This window comes from Magallana gigas, chromosome 5, assembly GCF_963853765.1.
Source record: "Magallana gigas chromosome 5, xbMagGiga1.1, whole genome shotgun sequence".
In the NCBI taxonomy this organism is placed as follows: domain Eukaryota; kingdom Metazoa; phylum Mollusca; class Bivalvia; order Ostreida; family Ostreidae; genus Magallana; species Magallana gigas.
In genome coordinates, this window is record NC_088857.1 from 41789124 (window position 1) to 41805275 (window position 16152).

The following is a 16152-nucleotide window of genomic DNA, read 5'->3' on the forward strand; positions in this document are numbered from 1 at the left end:
ATGGTAGAATCTTATGTTTCTAACAATATAGAAGGTAGATATTAATGATATCAAATATTGACTATATTTTACAAATTGAGGATATCCACAGTATCTTCTGTTTCTAGTATTTTTATAATCTGCTTCAAAGTGCAGAAAATTGTTTATAGCAGCAGAAAAGGAATCCTTTTGTTCCTAACACTCTTTGTGGTGAACATTAATTTTGATGTGTGCGAGAGGGACCGGTTTGGAATATTTGAATTTTACAAGGTGGAATATTTGAATTTTACAAGGTGTGCGAGGAAAGTGATCAGCTGTGACCTACAATACGCGGATAGGGGTGGGAGTCAAAATATTAGATATGGCCAGAAATTAGTCCTGACTTTTACCCCATTTCATTTGTAACCAGTAACAAGGCACTGTTTTCTGGTGACAAAAGTAACATAATACAAAACTGATTATTTTCTTTCCGCTGGATGGTTTAATTTCATCCAGTAACAATGGTTACAGCTATATTCTATTGGTGACAAAAGGTAACAGAGGTGACGAGCCTTTTTCTGTTTAGCTGGGGGTCTTATTTTATGTGGTTACAATGGTTACAGCTATATTCTATTGGTGACAAGAGGTAACAGAGGTGACAAGCCTTTTTCTGTTTAGCAGGGGGTCTTATTTTATGTGGTTACAATGGTTACAGCTATATTCTATTGGTGACAAGAGGTAACAGAGGTGAATAGCCTTTTTAGGTCACCTGAGTCACTCAGGTGACCTATTGCAATTGGTCTTCGTCCGTCGTCGTGCGTCGTGCGTCGTGCGTTAACAATTTTACATTTTTAACTTCTTCTTGAAAACTACCAGGCCAATCGTTACCATTTTTGGTGTGAAGCATCTCTATGGTAAGAAGAATCTAAATTGTGAAATTTATGGCTCTACCACCCCTGGGGTGCCACGGGCGGTGCCAAATATGCAAAAAAAGCCAAATTTTCAAAAATCTTCTTCTCTACTTCCACACAAGTGAGGAAAAAACTGAATGCATGGTTATGATGTCCATGAGGCCCTCTACCAAAATTGTGAAATTCATGACCCGTCGGTCAGGGGTTCAGGCTTTAGGGTGGGGCCAATATGGCCATGTAGTAAAAATGTATTAAATCTTAGAAAATCTTCTTCTCTACTCTCATATATATTTGTTAAATACTAAATGCATGATTATGATATCCATTAAGCCCTCTACCTAAATTGTGAAATTCATGACCCCAGGGTCAGGGGTTCAGGCTCTAGGGTGGGGCCAATATGGCCAATTTGTAAAAATGTATTAAATCTTAGAAAATCTTCTTCTCTACTCCCATATATATTTGTTAAAAACTAAATGCATGGTTATGATGTCCATGAAGACCTCTACTTTAATTGTGAAATTCATGACCCCTCGGTCAGGGATTCAGGCTCTAGGGTGGGGCCGATATGGCCAAATAGTAAAAATGTATTAAATCTTAGAAAATCTTCTTCTCTACTCCCATATATAATTGTTAAAAACTAAATGCATGATTATGATGTCCATGAGGCTCTCTACTAAAATTGTGAAATTCATGACCCCTTTGTTAGGTGTTCATGCTCTAGGGTGGGGCCAATATAGCCATATAGTAAAAATGATTTAAATCTTAAAAAATCTTCTTCTCTACTCCCACACATGTGGGCAAAAAACTGAATACATGGTTATGATATCCACAATCTCCTTTACCTAAATTGTGAAATTCATGGCCCCTGGGTCAGGGGTTCAGGACATGAGGGGGGGAGGCAATATGGCAATTAAGTGTTAATGCATATAATGTTTAAAAATCTTCTTCTCTATTCTCACACATCTGTATAAAAAAACCGACTAATAATTATGTTTACCAGGAAGTCCTCTACTGAAATTTTAATTTTCATGTCCCCTGCGGTATGGGTTTTGACTCTAGGGCAGGGCCAAAATGGATGTATAGATGCTAATGCATATAACATTAAAAAATTATCTTGTTTACTCCCACACACCTGAAAGGAAAACTAAATTCATTATTTTGTAGACCAGATCTTTTAGTTTTTCACCAAAATTATAGGTTTCACAGTTCTTTTTGAATTATATGTGGTTGTCATTACAAATTTATAATTTTTCTACTCCAGTATGAAACCTAATTAATTAGATGCATATATGAGACTCCATGACAAGTTTGTGTATTGGATATATGCTACTCAGGTGACCGTTAAGGCCAATTGGCCTCTTGTTCTGTTTTGCAGGGGGTCTTATTTTATGTGGTTACAATGGTTACAGCTATATTCTATTGGTGACAAGCGGTAACAGAGGTCAGCTCTATTCTCTTTGTGACATAGGGTAACAGTGGTGACAGTCATTTTCATGATTTACAGGGGGTCTTTTTTAAATTGGTTACATTGGTAACATTGGTTACAATGGTTACCTAACCCTAACCCTACCCTAAACTAACCCTAAACTAACCCTAACCCCTAACCCAAAACTAACCCTAACCCAAACCTAACTCTGTTTTGTAACCAATGTTACCAGTAACCACTGTACTAACCCTAATCCTAACCCTAAACTAACCCTAACCCCTAACCCAAAACTAACCCTAACCCAAACCTAACTCTGTTTTGTAACCAATGTTACCAGTAACCACTGTAACCTGTCACAAGTACATGAAAGTTTGAAAATCATTCATAATCAAACATTGTTACCGATGTAACCAATGTTACTGGTTACAAATACAAAGGGGTAAAAGTCAGGACTAATTTCTGGCCATATATGCAAAATATACAACTCAGTATGGAAATAAAGCTGAGATAAATGAGATACACGGACACCGTACTCATTTACAGGGCTGAAAATAGGATCAAAAAATATTATTTCATAAACAAATTTAAACCTAAACATTTAGCTTTCATTTCAATAACGTCTTATTTTAAAAACAATATCATATGTATGTACAAACATGATAACACTATCTTGTAAATAATATACTGTAGTTTTTTGTTGTTGCAAAAACAAGAACAAAAAAAAAGAAAACATTTTAATCCCCTGAAGATTCTTTTAATTTATTTTACTCGGAGTTTTAGCTATATTTTTCCATTTTATTTTACCACTGACAGATCAGGCATGATATTATAAGTGTTCTTATGGGGTCCATTTAGGTGTTCCGCCGTACCTGGATGACATCACGGAAGTTACTGAAGTTTGAAAAATTAATGTGGTGGAAAGGAGTGTGCATAGACTGATCAAAATGCGTTTTATATTGTTTGTCTTAATCATATTATGTTGTATAAAAACGGCAATTAACCGTAAAATACGAGTTTGTTCCTGCTCGGACGACAGTTTATGTTCCAAGAATGGAAGGAAGTTTAGTAGAGAGGTAATATATCATAAAATTTTAATGTTTATTTTGGTTAAATGCTTTTCGTGTGCAGTTTGATGAAATTGTCGTATTAATAGTATGGAATGAGAATTTTGCCGACCATAATCTAATCCGAATCGTATTGTGAACGACTAAAGAAACACTCACCATACCGGAAATGGTGACAAATCTTGCTGTTTGACTTTGAACGCTGTTGTAGTGTTGATAGGGGAGCCAATTTGATTGTATTTTGAAATCAGAAGATGAATATAACACGGATAATATTCCTCACTATTCATTTGGGTCTGGGAGTTTTGTCAGAGTACATAGTGAAAGATATTGCAAAGGAATGTCCCTGCGATCCAGTTTATTGCAGGACCCATAAATACTACTACAATCGCGAGGTTTGTTTATTTGCGAAGACAAAAACAATAGGAGACAAAGCATCTTATCGTACAATATATATTCCTTTGCCCTTATACATTATTTTTTAGATGTGTTTAAACTTGTATTGATTGGAGACCATAGTGCACAGTATCAGTGCATAAAGTTAAGATACAATGAGTTTGTGTCTTCTATAAATTTTTAATCATAAATTGCAGGTTGTGGTAGTTGCAGAGGGCAAATCAGATCAGTCTGCATGGCACTGGCACGATATAACCATGGTGATTACCACAGAGGAAGTAGGCAAGGAAGAGGCTAAAAAACTTATGTGTACTGCTCATCAAAACCATGCTAACTTTGCATTTATTAGTAAGTGCACTCTCTCATACCTGTTGCACAATGCCACATGTCTGACAATGTAACAAATGATACAATGCCACTATTTTTTTTTAATTTATTAAAAGATTTCTAATATAAGTAACATTATTATTTTAAGAAAAATTACTTTTTAGTGGGAACTAAAGTTTAATTTGCTCTCCACTTCTATTTGTTAAGTCTTATACCTGATTTGTTGTTTTTAGGGGAAGTGCCAACTATTACAAATACATCTGATCCAGTACTTTTAGACTGGTTGGAAGAGACCGTAAAGAAGGAGAAAGAACTTTATGCAGATTATGTAGCTCTTGATTTGCTAAAACTGTTAGGACAATGTAAGGCTGATAGTTCACATGTCCAAGAAGTGCTGGCATTGCTGAAATTCATGGTAGAAAAATTTACTTCACCAAGTGCTGAGGTATGTTTAAACCCCACTTTTAATCAAAAGATTATTTGAAAAGTTTGTTTTGATTGAGAGAAGAAGTATCAGTAAACTGTAGCTGTTATCTCTTCTTACTTGAAAGTGACTCTCAAACCTTTATTTGTTTTAAAATAGCTGCAGGTTTGTAGCTCCTTTCTGAAAATTTTTTGGTGAACAATCTGGGAGCTACAGTTCCAAACTTGTTAAAAATTTGCAATTTATGGTGTACAAAATATTGCGCAAGTTTTGGATTGATTAATCTTATTTCCAAACACATTCTGTGCAAATACCTGAATCTCAAAATTCCTCAGACTACAGATATCATCATATTTTTAACATGTATTGAACTGTAGCTCCCAGGTTGTCCATCCGAATTTTTCAGACCGGGAGCTACAGACCTTCATTCAGTTAGAAAAAATGATTTGTTAAAAACCCATTGGAATGTATTTTACCTTAGAATGTATGTGTCCATTTAATTTTGCATTAAAGGTGGAAAACAACATTGGTATACGATGAACTAAAGCCTTTCCACTTTTTGGTTGTAGTTGGTGTGTATTGTACCATACAAGCCTCCCTGTTATGATGGTGACTGTAGTTTGACTCAGTATATGGCAGAGCATTGTGCAGCTTTTATTACTAGTCCAGAAAGCTTCATAACGTGTGACACAAACCCAAAGTGTATTGCAAAAGCCACTATGCCAATGACAAGTTTAGTGTTTGGTAAGTGATTAAAAATACTTTTACAAGACACTGAACACCAACTTTACATGTTCAGTTAAATGGTTTGTAAAGTATTCAAAAAAGATTTTTTAAAGTTTGACACTCTGATTGAAAAAAGATACCTTTATTAATAGGCAATACATGTAGCCTCAAGATACATGTAGATCTGTAAGATAAGAAAAACTATTTATATGATACTTTGATGTAGAAAATTACTATCAATGATCTAGAATTAGTTGACTTGATATTTATTTTTCTTGTCTGTTATATGCAAGTTTATTAACACATTGTATTATGTAAATGAGAGAGCTACAATAGTTGTTTAAATGTTGCAATCATGTATTTGATTTTTCTCTACTTGTTTGTTGAATTTTATTGGAACATGTGAAGTGATGCCTACAAGGCCCTGCACTTTCACCCAAAAAGAAGACAAAAAAAATTTTGAGTGAAAATTTTCATTTTTATAATTTATTTCACATCAGAAAGAAACCATCAAAATGGTTTAAGAGGGGTGTTTTTCGAGCAACTTCTTTTATACGACCAGTCATGTTTCTTAATTATCAGAAGATTTTTCCACGTCCTATGTCTTACTAAGATGCTTTTCTATGTATTTAAAGGTGTGGAGGAATTCATTGATCATGGGATTACCCCCGATAAGCTGCTTATAGGAATTCCTTGGCATGGTTACGATTACACCTGTGTTAATTACACTACTGATGTGAGTAAATGTTATGTTAGTTTAAGATATACATGTACCTGTACAATATTATGATTCCTCTGTACGATATTGTGTGTTTAATTGTCAGTTAAGTTCATTTACAGCCACTGATTTCTAGTTACTGTTCTGGTCTCAGGATATTGAAGCAGTCTTAAACTTATACAGTAAATCATTAAATTTGACTGTCCTTTTGCAATTTTTTTGTGTGCAGTTTTCATTTGAAAAGAATTCAGTTGTATTGAAGTAATGAGTTAAATGAATTTGTTTGGGAGGCATACAAGTAATGAAGTATTCTTTGAATAATCTTGGATCAAAAGCTTAACATTTTTTCATAAAAAGTTTATTAAACAGAATTTTCAAAGATGCTGATGTCTACAAAAAATGATAACGGTTTTCCATATTAAAGGTGATTTAAAGGAAATAATAACTCAGAATTTGTAGCCAATAACAAGATAAGGATTTCGGAGGATTTTTAACTTAAAGACAATGTACAAACCCTGACTCAATGCTTATGATGGAGCCAGCATTCATAAATATTTAGTGTAATTCAACTTCTCTTTGGTAAGAGAATAAATCAGTGTTCCAGATATTAAGTAGAATGACTCATGGAAAATATTGTGATACTATTACACTTGTGTTTGTAGTTGAAGACTGGAGGCAAAAACCAGATGACCTGCTACTTTGACGAGAGGAATAACACTGAATCCTGTAACACATCACTGAGGAAAAGAATGAGCTTAGCAGAAATCAAGAACTCCTACCCAGAACAGTACAAGAATGCCGAGTCCCATCACTACCATCCTATTTACAGATCAGACTACATCAATGTGGTAGGTGGTTTGATATAAGGACATCATTACCATCTTTTATGTATGGTGTACACATAGGTCTTAATAATACACCCTATCATATTCATACTGTTAGAACCGCTTTAAATAAAATGTCAGAGTCCGACACTTCACTTGAAGCGGTTCTGACTGTGTCAATATGATAGGCAGTAATCCCCGAGTATCACTGGATTCATTCTATTAATGTAGTTTGACTATATCTATGGTAGATGGTTTCAGTGGTTTGATTTATCAATGCATAAGTGGTTTCAATGGCTCCAATAAACCCTTTTCTGTAGATTGAACAAGTAAAAGTTATGATTAATTTACATGTATATATTGTAAAATATTTCTTCGAATTTTAGGATATACTATGAACATAAGATAGCCTTGTAAAATATTTCTTGTAAAATATTTCTTCGAATTTTAGGATATACTATGAACATAAGATAGACTTGTAGCTGATTTTTACCAGTTTTAAATTCGGACATTTTATGATGACGTTATTAAGCTTGGTGGTCAACAAACTAACCATCAGTTCTACCTTAAATTCTTAAAAATAAATTGTTTGGCTATAAACTATTATTAAGTAAAGAAAAATGACATGTATATTGACTTTAATAGTTTGAATGATTTCTTATATCTTTATACAGAGATCTCCTTCTTAAGGAGATTTATATATAGTCTAAAAATGGCAGAAACTATCCAGCCCTCTTAAGCTCAGTAAACAATGATTTCAATCAACAATTAAGATTTTCCAAGTACCAAATATTTTTTTTTATTTGCCTCTGTTATTTGCATCCGCTGCACTAGCTTCTTATCTTCTCTAAAACATGTATTGATTATATATGATGATATTATATGATTTCTTAATTGCAGAAAAAAGGAGAGCAACAACACCAGATTTGGTATGAAGACCATGATAGTTTGCTTGATAAATACATGTATGTCAGAAGCATGAATCTCAGAGGTAAGAAAACTAAAGATTTTGAGAGAATGAAATTAAGAAAGTCTATGTAAACCTGTTAATTTTGTTTAAAAGCCCACAAATTGAACATCGTAATGTATTTTTATGTTTTTACTTCTTCATGTTGTGTTCTTTGATATTCAATAGGGCAAATTTCATTGAAATGTTGAACTTTATTGGTTCGGAGAAAATAACTTCCTAAATAAATACAATTTTACTGGTTAGTAAGGAATGTTGAGGAAGAAATGTCAGAGTAATTGGTAATCATGTTTTTGAAATTCTTTACATACTAATAATTTCAATCATGTAATATTTTATTGCATTGGATGTACTTTTATTTAAGAGGAAACTAGGAAGAGTTAGAAACACAAAAACACAACTCAATGCAATTTATAATTGTGAAATAAGTAGGTCTGAAGTACTGGCAATATGAATTTTTGAAGATTGTTCTTCAATAAAGATAAGGGACAAAAGTATTTGTTTGAAATGTAAATAATGTATCAAATAGAGAGAGCATTTTCGCTTTGATCAACAGCAAGATAATGTAGAATATGTACTTTCAAGTATATGGAGACATGCTTGGTACTTTTTCAGGGATGGTGATTTGGACAGCAGATGACTTGTCCACAAAAAGCACTGATGATGCTGCCGAATGGAACTGGATTCTACACAACCTTTTCAGTACAGGAGATATCGAGCATCACTCCTTGGACATGGCGGGCACGATAGCGGGCATTTCTGTGGGCTGTTTTGTACTGGGCACTCTACTGGGCTTTGCATTCGGTTGTGCTGTCATGAGGAGAAGAATGCAGAGGAGAGGGCTGCGGCTCCCATTCCATAGAGATGAGGAGGAAACAGACTTTCATGATGATGACAATACTCTTTAAAATCATATTCTCATTTGTTTCAATTCAAAATACAGGTATGGTAATATCAAAGCCCTTGCACCAGGTATTTCATTATGCTGGAGTTACTGGTACTAGATCATTGATCATGGTGATATTCAGTGTTGAACCCTGTTTTACTCGTATTATCATAGAGAGGTTGACAGGAATCTACATTTGTACCAAAATTATGCAACATAGATAATAGTCTGGAAAGAAATATACATGTATGTTGCTCTAATTCCAAAATCCTGTGCAAAAGATTATAGATGTGGCATTATGTAGATGCAACCATGTGCTTGAACATGCATTTACACTGTATGTGTTTCATCCCACCACTTTTCTTCAAACTAGTTGTAATTACCCGGTACTGGTATTTGGAATTGTCTGTTTAATGATATATATGTGTATTCATGTAAATCATCATACAGTGTTACTTGTATTGATATTCATGTACATTCCATTTTTTATACCTGTTATGCATGACCATGTATTTATTTTTTAACATGCAATAATCATGTGCAATTATTTGTAATGATCTGTGTATTGTATATGTGACATGGTATCAGTTTAGGAAGTGCCATTAAGTGTCCGATGGTTGATTATACATGTACATGTACCTGCAATACTCCATTGTTATCTATTGTACATGTATGTACCGGTACATGACATGTATATGAAAGTAAAAATGAAGATCTTTTGGCAGTTACCGGTACGTTTAAAATAAAAATAAGTACCGGTATTAACAGCAATTTTTTTAAAATTTTAACCAAGATAGGTTAACAAATAAAATGTGTTAATTTTTTTTTGTGATTTTATATAAGAGTTAACTTTTTGAATACATTTATATACCGGTAATGGATATCAGCTGACAAAATTTGTGTCACAGATAAAGGAAATTTTGGCAAGCACTTATGAGCGACCTCTGTGCTGAACACATCTCAGTAGTGAATATGTAATTACATGTACCAGTAAGTTAGATTTCTCCGTTATAATGGTAATGCCTTAATTTTCAAGTTTTAACTAACTGCTTGTGAGATGGTTTTTAAATAAGCAACTAACATATCATATTTTATCTTTTTACAAATGATTTTTTTATGAACTGTAATTTTGAATGCTGTGATATGTTGATATATAACTACATCAGTAAGTGTCGTTCAAGTGTCACTGTTGTGGTAGATGTGGGGTTTTTAACAGGTTTTTTTGGCTTCAATGGTTGTGACAATTTTTTCTTATTTTTCCTCTGAAAAACCAAATGCACTATTCTAAATAATCATTTTCCTGTTTAATCTGGAAAGCTTATCTGAAATGAATAAAGTAAATAAATAGCTTTTCACTTCTCAATTTACTCGTGATTTTGATGGAAGTTAAATGCCTTTGATGCCACTGGTGCCAGGTACATGCTTTACTCTAACATATCCTCTACTTAAAAACATGCAAGTTTTATTTACCTGTGTATTATACAGAATATACTATTAAAGTACATGTGTATACATGTATTGTACAGAATATACTATTCAAGTATACATGTATTACTGAAGATAGCATTTTGAACAAGTTTTGTTGTTTGAATATTTAACGAAAGATAAAATTGCAATAAAATATCTACTGGTATATCCATCTTCATTATTTTCTGAAAATGATTGTTCATATTGAACCAGAATAAATACCAGAATTTTTTGTATGATTTATTTTATTTTTTCATTAATTATGTGACAGTAATACAATATGTACTTTAGTCATGAATCTACATTCAGATCAATTTGTTATGATTGCCTATTTCTGCCCTTACATGCAAGTTACAATATGGACCCGTACATGTTTCTTTGGATTGTACATGTCAAAATGCTCCATTGATACACTTCATGATTATCAATGCCTTACGGGATCAAAATTTTTGTAGCAAAAGAATGTACATGGATGTGTATGAAAAATAATGTTGTTTTTTTTTAGCAAGTAAAGTATCTGGGCACTGGTGTAAATAATACTGAAAATTTTACATTGAAGTATTGAATATGCTATATTTTAAAACTTTTAATCAATGAATACATTCAGTAAGGTTGACTTTTGTTTTCCAACTAAAAATTAATGTTACAATATTTGGGTTAAAATTTTAACCAATGCACATTTGCAGGTACATGTATCTTGGTGGTATAATTTTATGTCATCTTGTAATATTCATTCAAAAGTAACATTATTAATGTTCACATTATCAAAAATTTGAAAATACAAAGGTCACCTACCATAATACAAAATGTGAAATACTTTAAAACATAGAAATGACTACATATGTACCATACTAATTAATCCAATACTTATTATTAACCAATTTTTTCATCCAAAAATTATCTTTGACAAATATTGCTCTTTATTTGAAGTTATCTCTGATGAATATTGCTCTTCATTTATTAACAAGTTTTATTCAGATTATTTTATTATGTTTTTGTTGTTTTATTTTATTTTTCAGAAAAGCTGTACATTTTTAAAAATATTTTTTATGTGTATAATTGTAAATCAAAATATGTACTACATATTGATATTTGTATACCAAACATGAATATACATGTACAAGTGTTTTTGATGTTGTAGGTTTTAAAAAAGTGCTTTATTATGCAATTGGCAAACATGTACACGTCTGAAATCTATTTTTCATTACTTGACAAAGGTTACTAATGAAACAAAAATTCATTGACTTATTCCTAGTTTTGGTGAACCAATTTAGTTTTATTCAAACTTGATACATATCAATGCCATCATTTCACCGTTCAATGTACACTTTTTAATATCATTAAAAGTTACAGATCATTAATTTTTGTAAAAGTTTTTTTTTTTTTTATTTTTGTGAATGAATTTTTGTGCTTAATAAAAAAAATTGAAGGCAAAGTTGTTTTTTTCTTAACAAGAAAGTTATTTTCTTGAGCTGAAACCAGAGTTTCAGAACTGTATTGATCTTGTCAAGACATTTAGTTACCACGTTTTGTGAAGCAGTTTTAGCTCACCCCAGATAACATTTCGTATGAGCTTTTCTGAGCTAAAAAGACATGCCTTGTTCTTAAAGGGAGGTCAATAAATCAAGAAAAAGTAATAGCATGATGGATGGTATGGAATCCGGATAGGGCCATGTAGTTCAGTATCGCACCATCGACGTTTGAGTCGATAGTGCGATGATACGATGGTGCATTAGCGCGAAGACGATGTGATGGCGCGACAGTGCGATGACAATGGTGCAATGGCATGATAAAGCGATGGTGCGATAGCGATGATGTTATGCTCTATCGCGTCATTGTTAGTTCTTTATTGCATCATCGCCATCGCTTCATTGCGCTAGCAACTGTTTTGCGCATGCGCCGTTGAAAAGAGAAAATAGTGAATATATGAACAGATTTCATATGGGAAATTGACCTTACTAGGTTGATAAACTTGACTCTCTTATAATAATTAGGTATTACAAATAAACCTAGTCCTTCTTATAATAGCTAACAATATGAATATTTAAATTATAGGTAAATAAAGAAAACAATGCAATTAAAGAAGACCACATGATCAAGGCATGGATTTAAACAGGGATGGTGATAATTCACATTCAAATTAATTAAAAACAAACTCATGCGCTCCATATATTGAGCGAAATAAGATTCAATTCCAGTATACCAGTGAGCTATTAGATTTGATAAAGAGTGTGTCTTTAATATTTTAAACCAGTACTTATTGTTATGACTATTAAACGTACTCTTTATTCATTGTAATTTTCAGAGTTACCTCCCATTCAATATCTAAATGATTTGTGTACATAATATGAATTAAGATATTGATAGTATTATACTTTCATTTAGATTTAGATGGAAATTATGTACAAGTTAATTACATAATAGTTATTTTTCTTATGATATATTTGCAGGGTTTATATTAATACATCAACAAACACAAACATCTGCATGTTACTGTGTTCGTAATAAATTTATTTCATCTTAAATCCTATCAATAATATTTTCTAGCATCTCTTCATCATCAAACGCCATGTTGTGCAATGGCTGCTGGGAATGTTATCCTTAATTTTAAAGAAAGTCCATAGAGCAAGAATGCGATGATATGATGACGCGATAAAGAACTAAGGATGACGCGATAGAGCATAGCATCATCGCTATCGCATCATCGCTATCACACCATCGCGTTATCGCTATCGTGTCATCACGCTTTCGCTTTATCGTGCCATCGCACCTTCGTCATCACATTGTCGCACCATCGTCATCACACTATCGACTCAAATGTCAAAGGTGCGATAATGCGATAATGAACTACATGGCCCTATCCAGATTCCATAGGATGGAATGATTATTATCTTCTAAAAGACCATAAAATCAGAGGAAAAATCTGATAATTTATGCTGTTAACATATTGGTGTAGTGTTTAAATTATGATATTTGGACTGATATTTGAATACCGTAGGTCCAATGTTTATTCTAATAATGCACAACAAAAGGCCCATACATGGGCCATATCGCTCACCATAACAACAATAAGCATGATAAAATCGGCTTAATGGAGTCATAATACAAAACATTTGGACAATGTGGTATAATACATGTAGATCCTGTATAAATAAAAATTCCCCTTGGATATTCTCATGGTTTTAATCAGGTTCCTTTTCTAACAGGATGATTTTATAGTCTTATCACATGTTGAGCATTGCTGTTCTCAAAAAGATCCTAAACAATTGTTTAATTATATACAGGATATAAACCTACATTTATTTAGAAGATTTTAAGATTTTTCTCTATATATATTCCTATTCCTATGTAAAAATTTGACCCCCATTGGGCCCCACTGTACCTAAGGGAGTCATAATTTTCACAACTTTGAACACTATACCTGAGAATACTTCCACATAAGTTTCAGCTTTCCTTGCTGATTGGTATCTGAGAAGATTTTTAAAGATTTAGTCTATATATTCCTATGTAAAAATTTGACACCCTCCTCCCATTGTGGCCCCGCCTTACCCACAGGAGTCATGATTTTCACAACTTTGAATCTACACTACCTGAGGATGCTTCCACATAAGTGTCAGCTTTCCTGGCTGATTGGTATCTGAGAAGAAGATTTTTAAAGATTGAACTCTATATTTTCCAATGTAAAAATTTGACCCCCCAATGTGGCCCCATTCTACTCCCAGGGGTCATGATTTTTATAACTTTGACTCTACACTTTCTCAAAAATTTTCAATAATTCCTAATCCCCCTTATGAAAATGCATGGTATTTAATTTTCACAACTTTGAATCCCCATTGCCTAAGGGTGCTTTGCAAAGGGCCCTGCTTGAATAATGGAAAATAATATGAAAAGCATTTCAGAGGACTTAATTTGCTTTAACCTTGACCTACTTAGATATTTTCCAGTTGGAATAGAACTTTAATTAATTCAAGCTAACTGCCCCTTACCAACAGGCATTTTTGGGATTTAATCTGAGCAAAATTAAGCCACGTGGAAATAATTTATGGTCTAAAACTTGATTTTAAAGAGATCTGCTATGATCTTCATTATAGACTTTAAAACTTGGTTCAGGTTCACTATGCACCCCCTGTATGAAAGTTCATAGGTTTTGTTTTTAAGTTTGAGTCAGATAGGGCCAAGAGATCAGTATACATGTATATACTCTGAAAAGAAAAAAAAATTTGCATGTTCTGTAACAACACTGACTCAGAAATATTAATTCAAGGTCACTTACCATCCTTTGACTAAAGGCACTCTGTTGGGGAAATATGAACCAAATTGGACAAAGGGGAAAGAGGATACGGTATATGATCCGGACAAGGATTTTTCAGATAATTCTGCTATGACTTTAAAGGGGCATGGTCACGATTTTTGTCAAATTTTATTTTTATGTTTTTATCATTTACAATGCTTTAGAAATGCATTTCTAATGAGTCATTCGTAAAGTTATAACCAAAATACTGGGCTCACAATTCCTTGCCATGTAAACAATTGCTCGTGCCATGCATGTTTTTGTTTTACATAAGTTCAATATACCAGTAAAAAATCTTTTCCCAGCTTATTAAGGTCTTCCGTTTCCAACGGAAGACCTTGTACTGATTCTGTTGGAAATTCTTCATTATTAAGGTTTTCCGCTGGCAGCGGAAAACCTTACTATTATTCTGAAAAATTTTCAAATTTCTTATTATTTTTTTTTTTCTTCTAGACGCCAACTTTGATCCTTAATATCTCGCTCGTTTGTTCACCGATTGTTTTGAAATTTTCAGGACTGATAACATGCCGCGTGATGTTGTCGTTGCATATTTTAGTTGAGGAAAATCCCTATCCGGTTTTGAGTTATTCCCCTTTTAGTAAAATTTAACGACTTCTTTTGTCCAGGGGGTTTAGCTTTAACGATGACTGGCAGAGTCTCAAAGATGGGCTGGTTTGGAAGCTCATACATTGAATTTGTGCGAGATATATTTTATTTATTATTTAAATGCAAATAAAAGGGGTGGTATAGATGTTGAAACAAAGGTAAGAAAAAAAATCAAAAAAATTCGCGTATTTTCCGTGTTAGTTTTCTACCTGATAAAAATTTGTTATAACATGTATTTTAAAAGTTCTTGGTCTTACTAAGACCTTTCATTCGGTATACCGAAAAAAGGGCTGGCCCTTATAATTGGGGAGTTGGAGGCGTCCAAAGTTTCTTGTCAATAACTTAAAAAGGAATAAAAATTTCTAATGCATTATTGAAGCAAAGTTGTAAAGAAATTAATTTTGAATCCTTCTATAGTATTCAATTTAATGTTTTCGTAATTTATAGTCAGTATTTGCAGAAACAATTGTTGTCAGTTCGGTCCATTTTTGGGGGGGTGCGCACGTTTATGAGGTTATGAAAGGGCTTCTTGTAATGCACTAACTGATACATGTAGTGCGCAAAAATAATTCCACATAAAATTCCCAAATGTTTTTATTCATATGTACATTTTCATTTCATATAGATGAACCTCTTTGACCTTATTTTTGTTGTTTGTTTCATAACTGTGCCCCTGTCTATATTTAGATGCATTACGAGACTCGGGTAACCGATCGATAGGAGATAGAGTCGCTACATGTAGCTGTATTCAGGCCGTCGCCTAGACGATAGTGCATGTGCTTGTAGAGCTGGACGCACACGTTTAACGCCCCACTGTGTTACTGTAACAGAGACATTTTGAATTGTTTCAGTACTGGGAGATGTGTTAATAAAATGGTTCCAATGCATGGTAATTAAACTCAACTTTTCTACAATACGTATACACGGCCGTCTTATAAAGCACAATGTGTATTACTGAAATGACAAATGTACGCTGGCAATTTAAACGAACGCGGGATTGCTCCCGATAGAACAATTCTTTTAAAGCAAAAAAAAATAAATACTGATTTGCGATGGATATACTATAATTATCATCGTGGAGATAATTGTAAAAAGTGAACTTAATATTCGTATACGATAATATTTGAATCCAAAGCCGCTAATTTTAAGTTACGGTTATTA

The 16152-nt window shown here is 33.1% G+C and overlaps 1 protein-coding gene across 2 annotated transcripts; it reads left to right on the plus strand.

Annotated features, from left to right (window-relative positions):
- The first annotated feature begins 3141 nt into the window (after positions 1-3141).
- On the plus strand, positions 3142-10855 carry LOC105347316 (di-N-acetylchitobiase). Of its 2 annotated transcripts, none has more exons than XM_011456343.4 (8): positions 3142-3368; positions 3953-4103; positions 4316-4527; positions 5076-5250; positions 5868-5968; positions 6613-6798; positions 7675-7765; positions 8357-10855. In XM_011456343.4, exons 1-8 carry the CDS (start codon positions 3240-3242, stop codon positions 8647-8649), a joined length of 1338 nt encoding a protein of 445 aa, XP_011454645.3. In that variant the 5' UTR covers positions 3142-3239; the 3' UTR covers positions 8650-10855. The 2 variants fall into 2 exon arrangements, with proteins under 2 accessions (XP_011454645.3, XP_011454644.3); XM_011456342.4 differs by lacking the exon at positions 3142-3368 and adding an exon at positions 3516-3754.
- The last annotated feature ends 5297 nt before the right edge of the window (positions 10856-16152 follow it).

Coding starts and splice junctions, on each gene's coding strand:
- LOC105347316 (XM_011456342.4), top strand. CDS start 3,614: ATGAATATAACACGGATAATATTCCTCACTATTCATTTGGGTCTGGGA. Junction 3,755..3,952: donor AATACTACTACAATCGCGAG/GTTTGTTTATTT, acceptor CATAAATTGCAG/GTTGTGGTAGTTGCAGAGGG. Junction 4,528..5,075: donor TTACTTCACCAAGTGCTGAG/GTATGTTTAAAC, acceptor TTTTGGTTGTAG/TTGGTGTGTATTGTACCATA.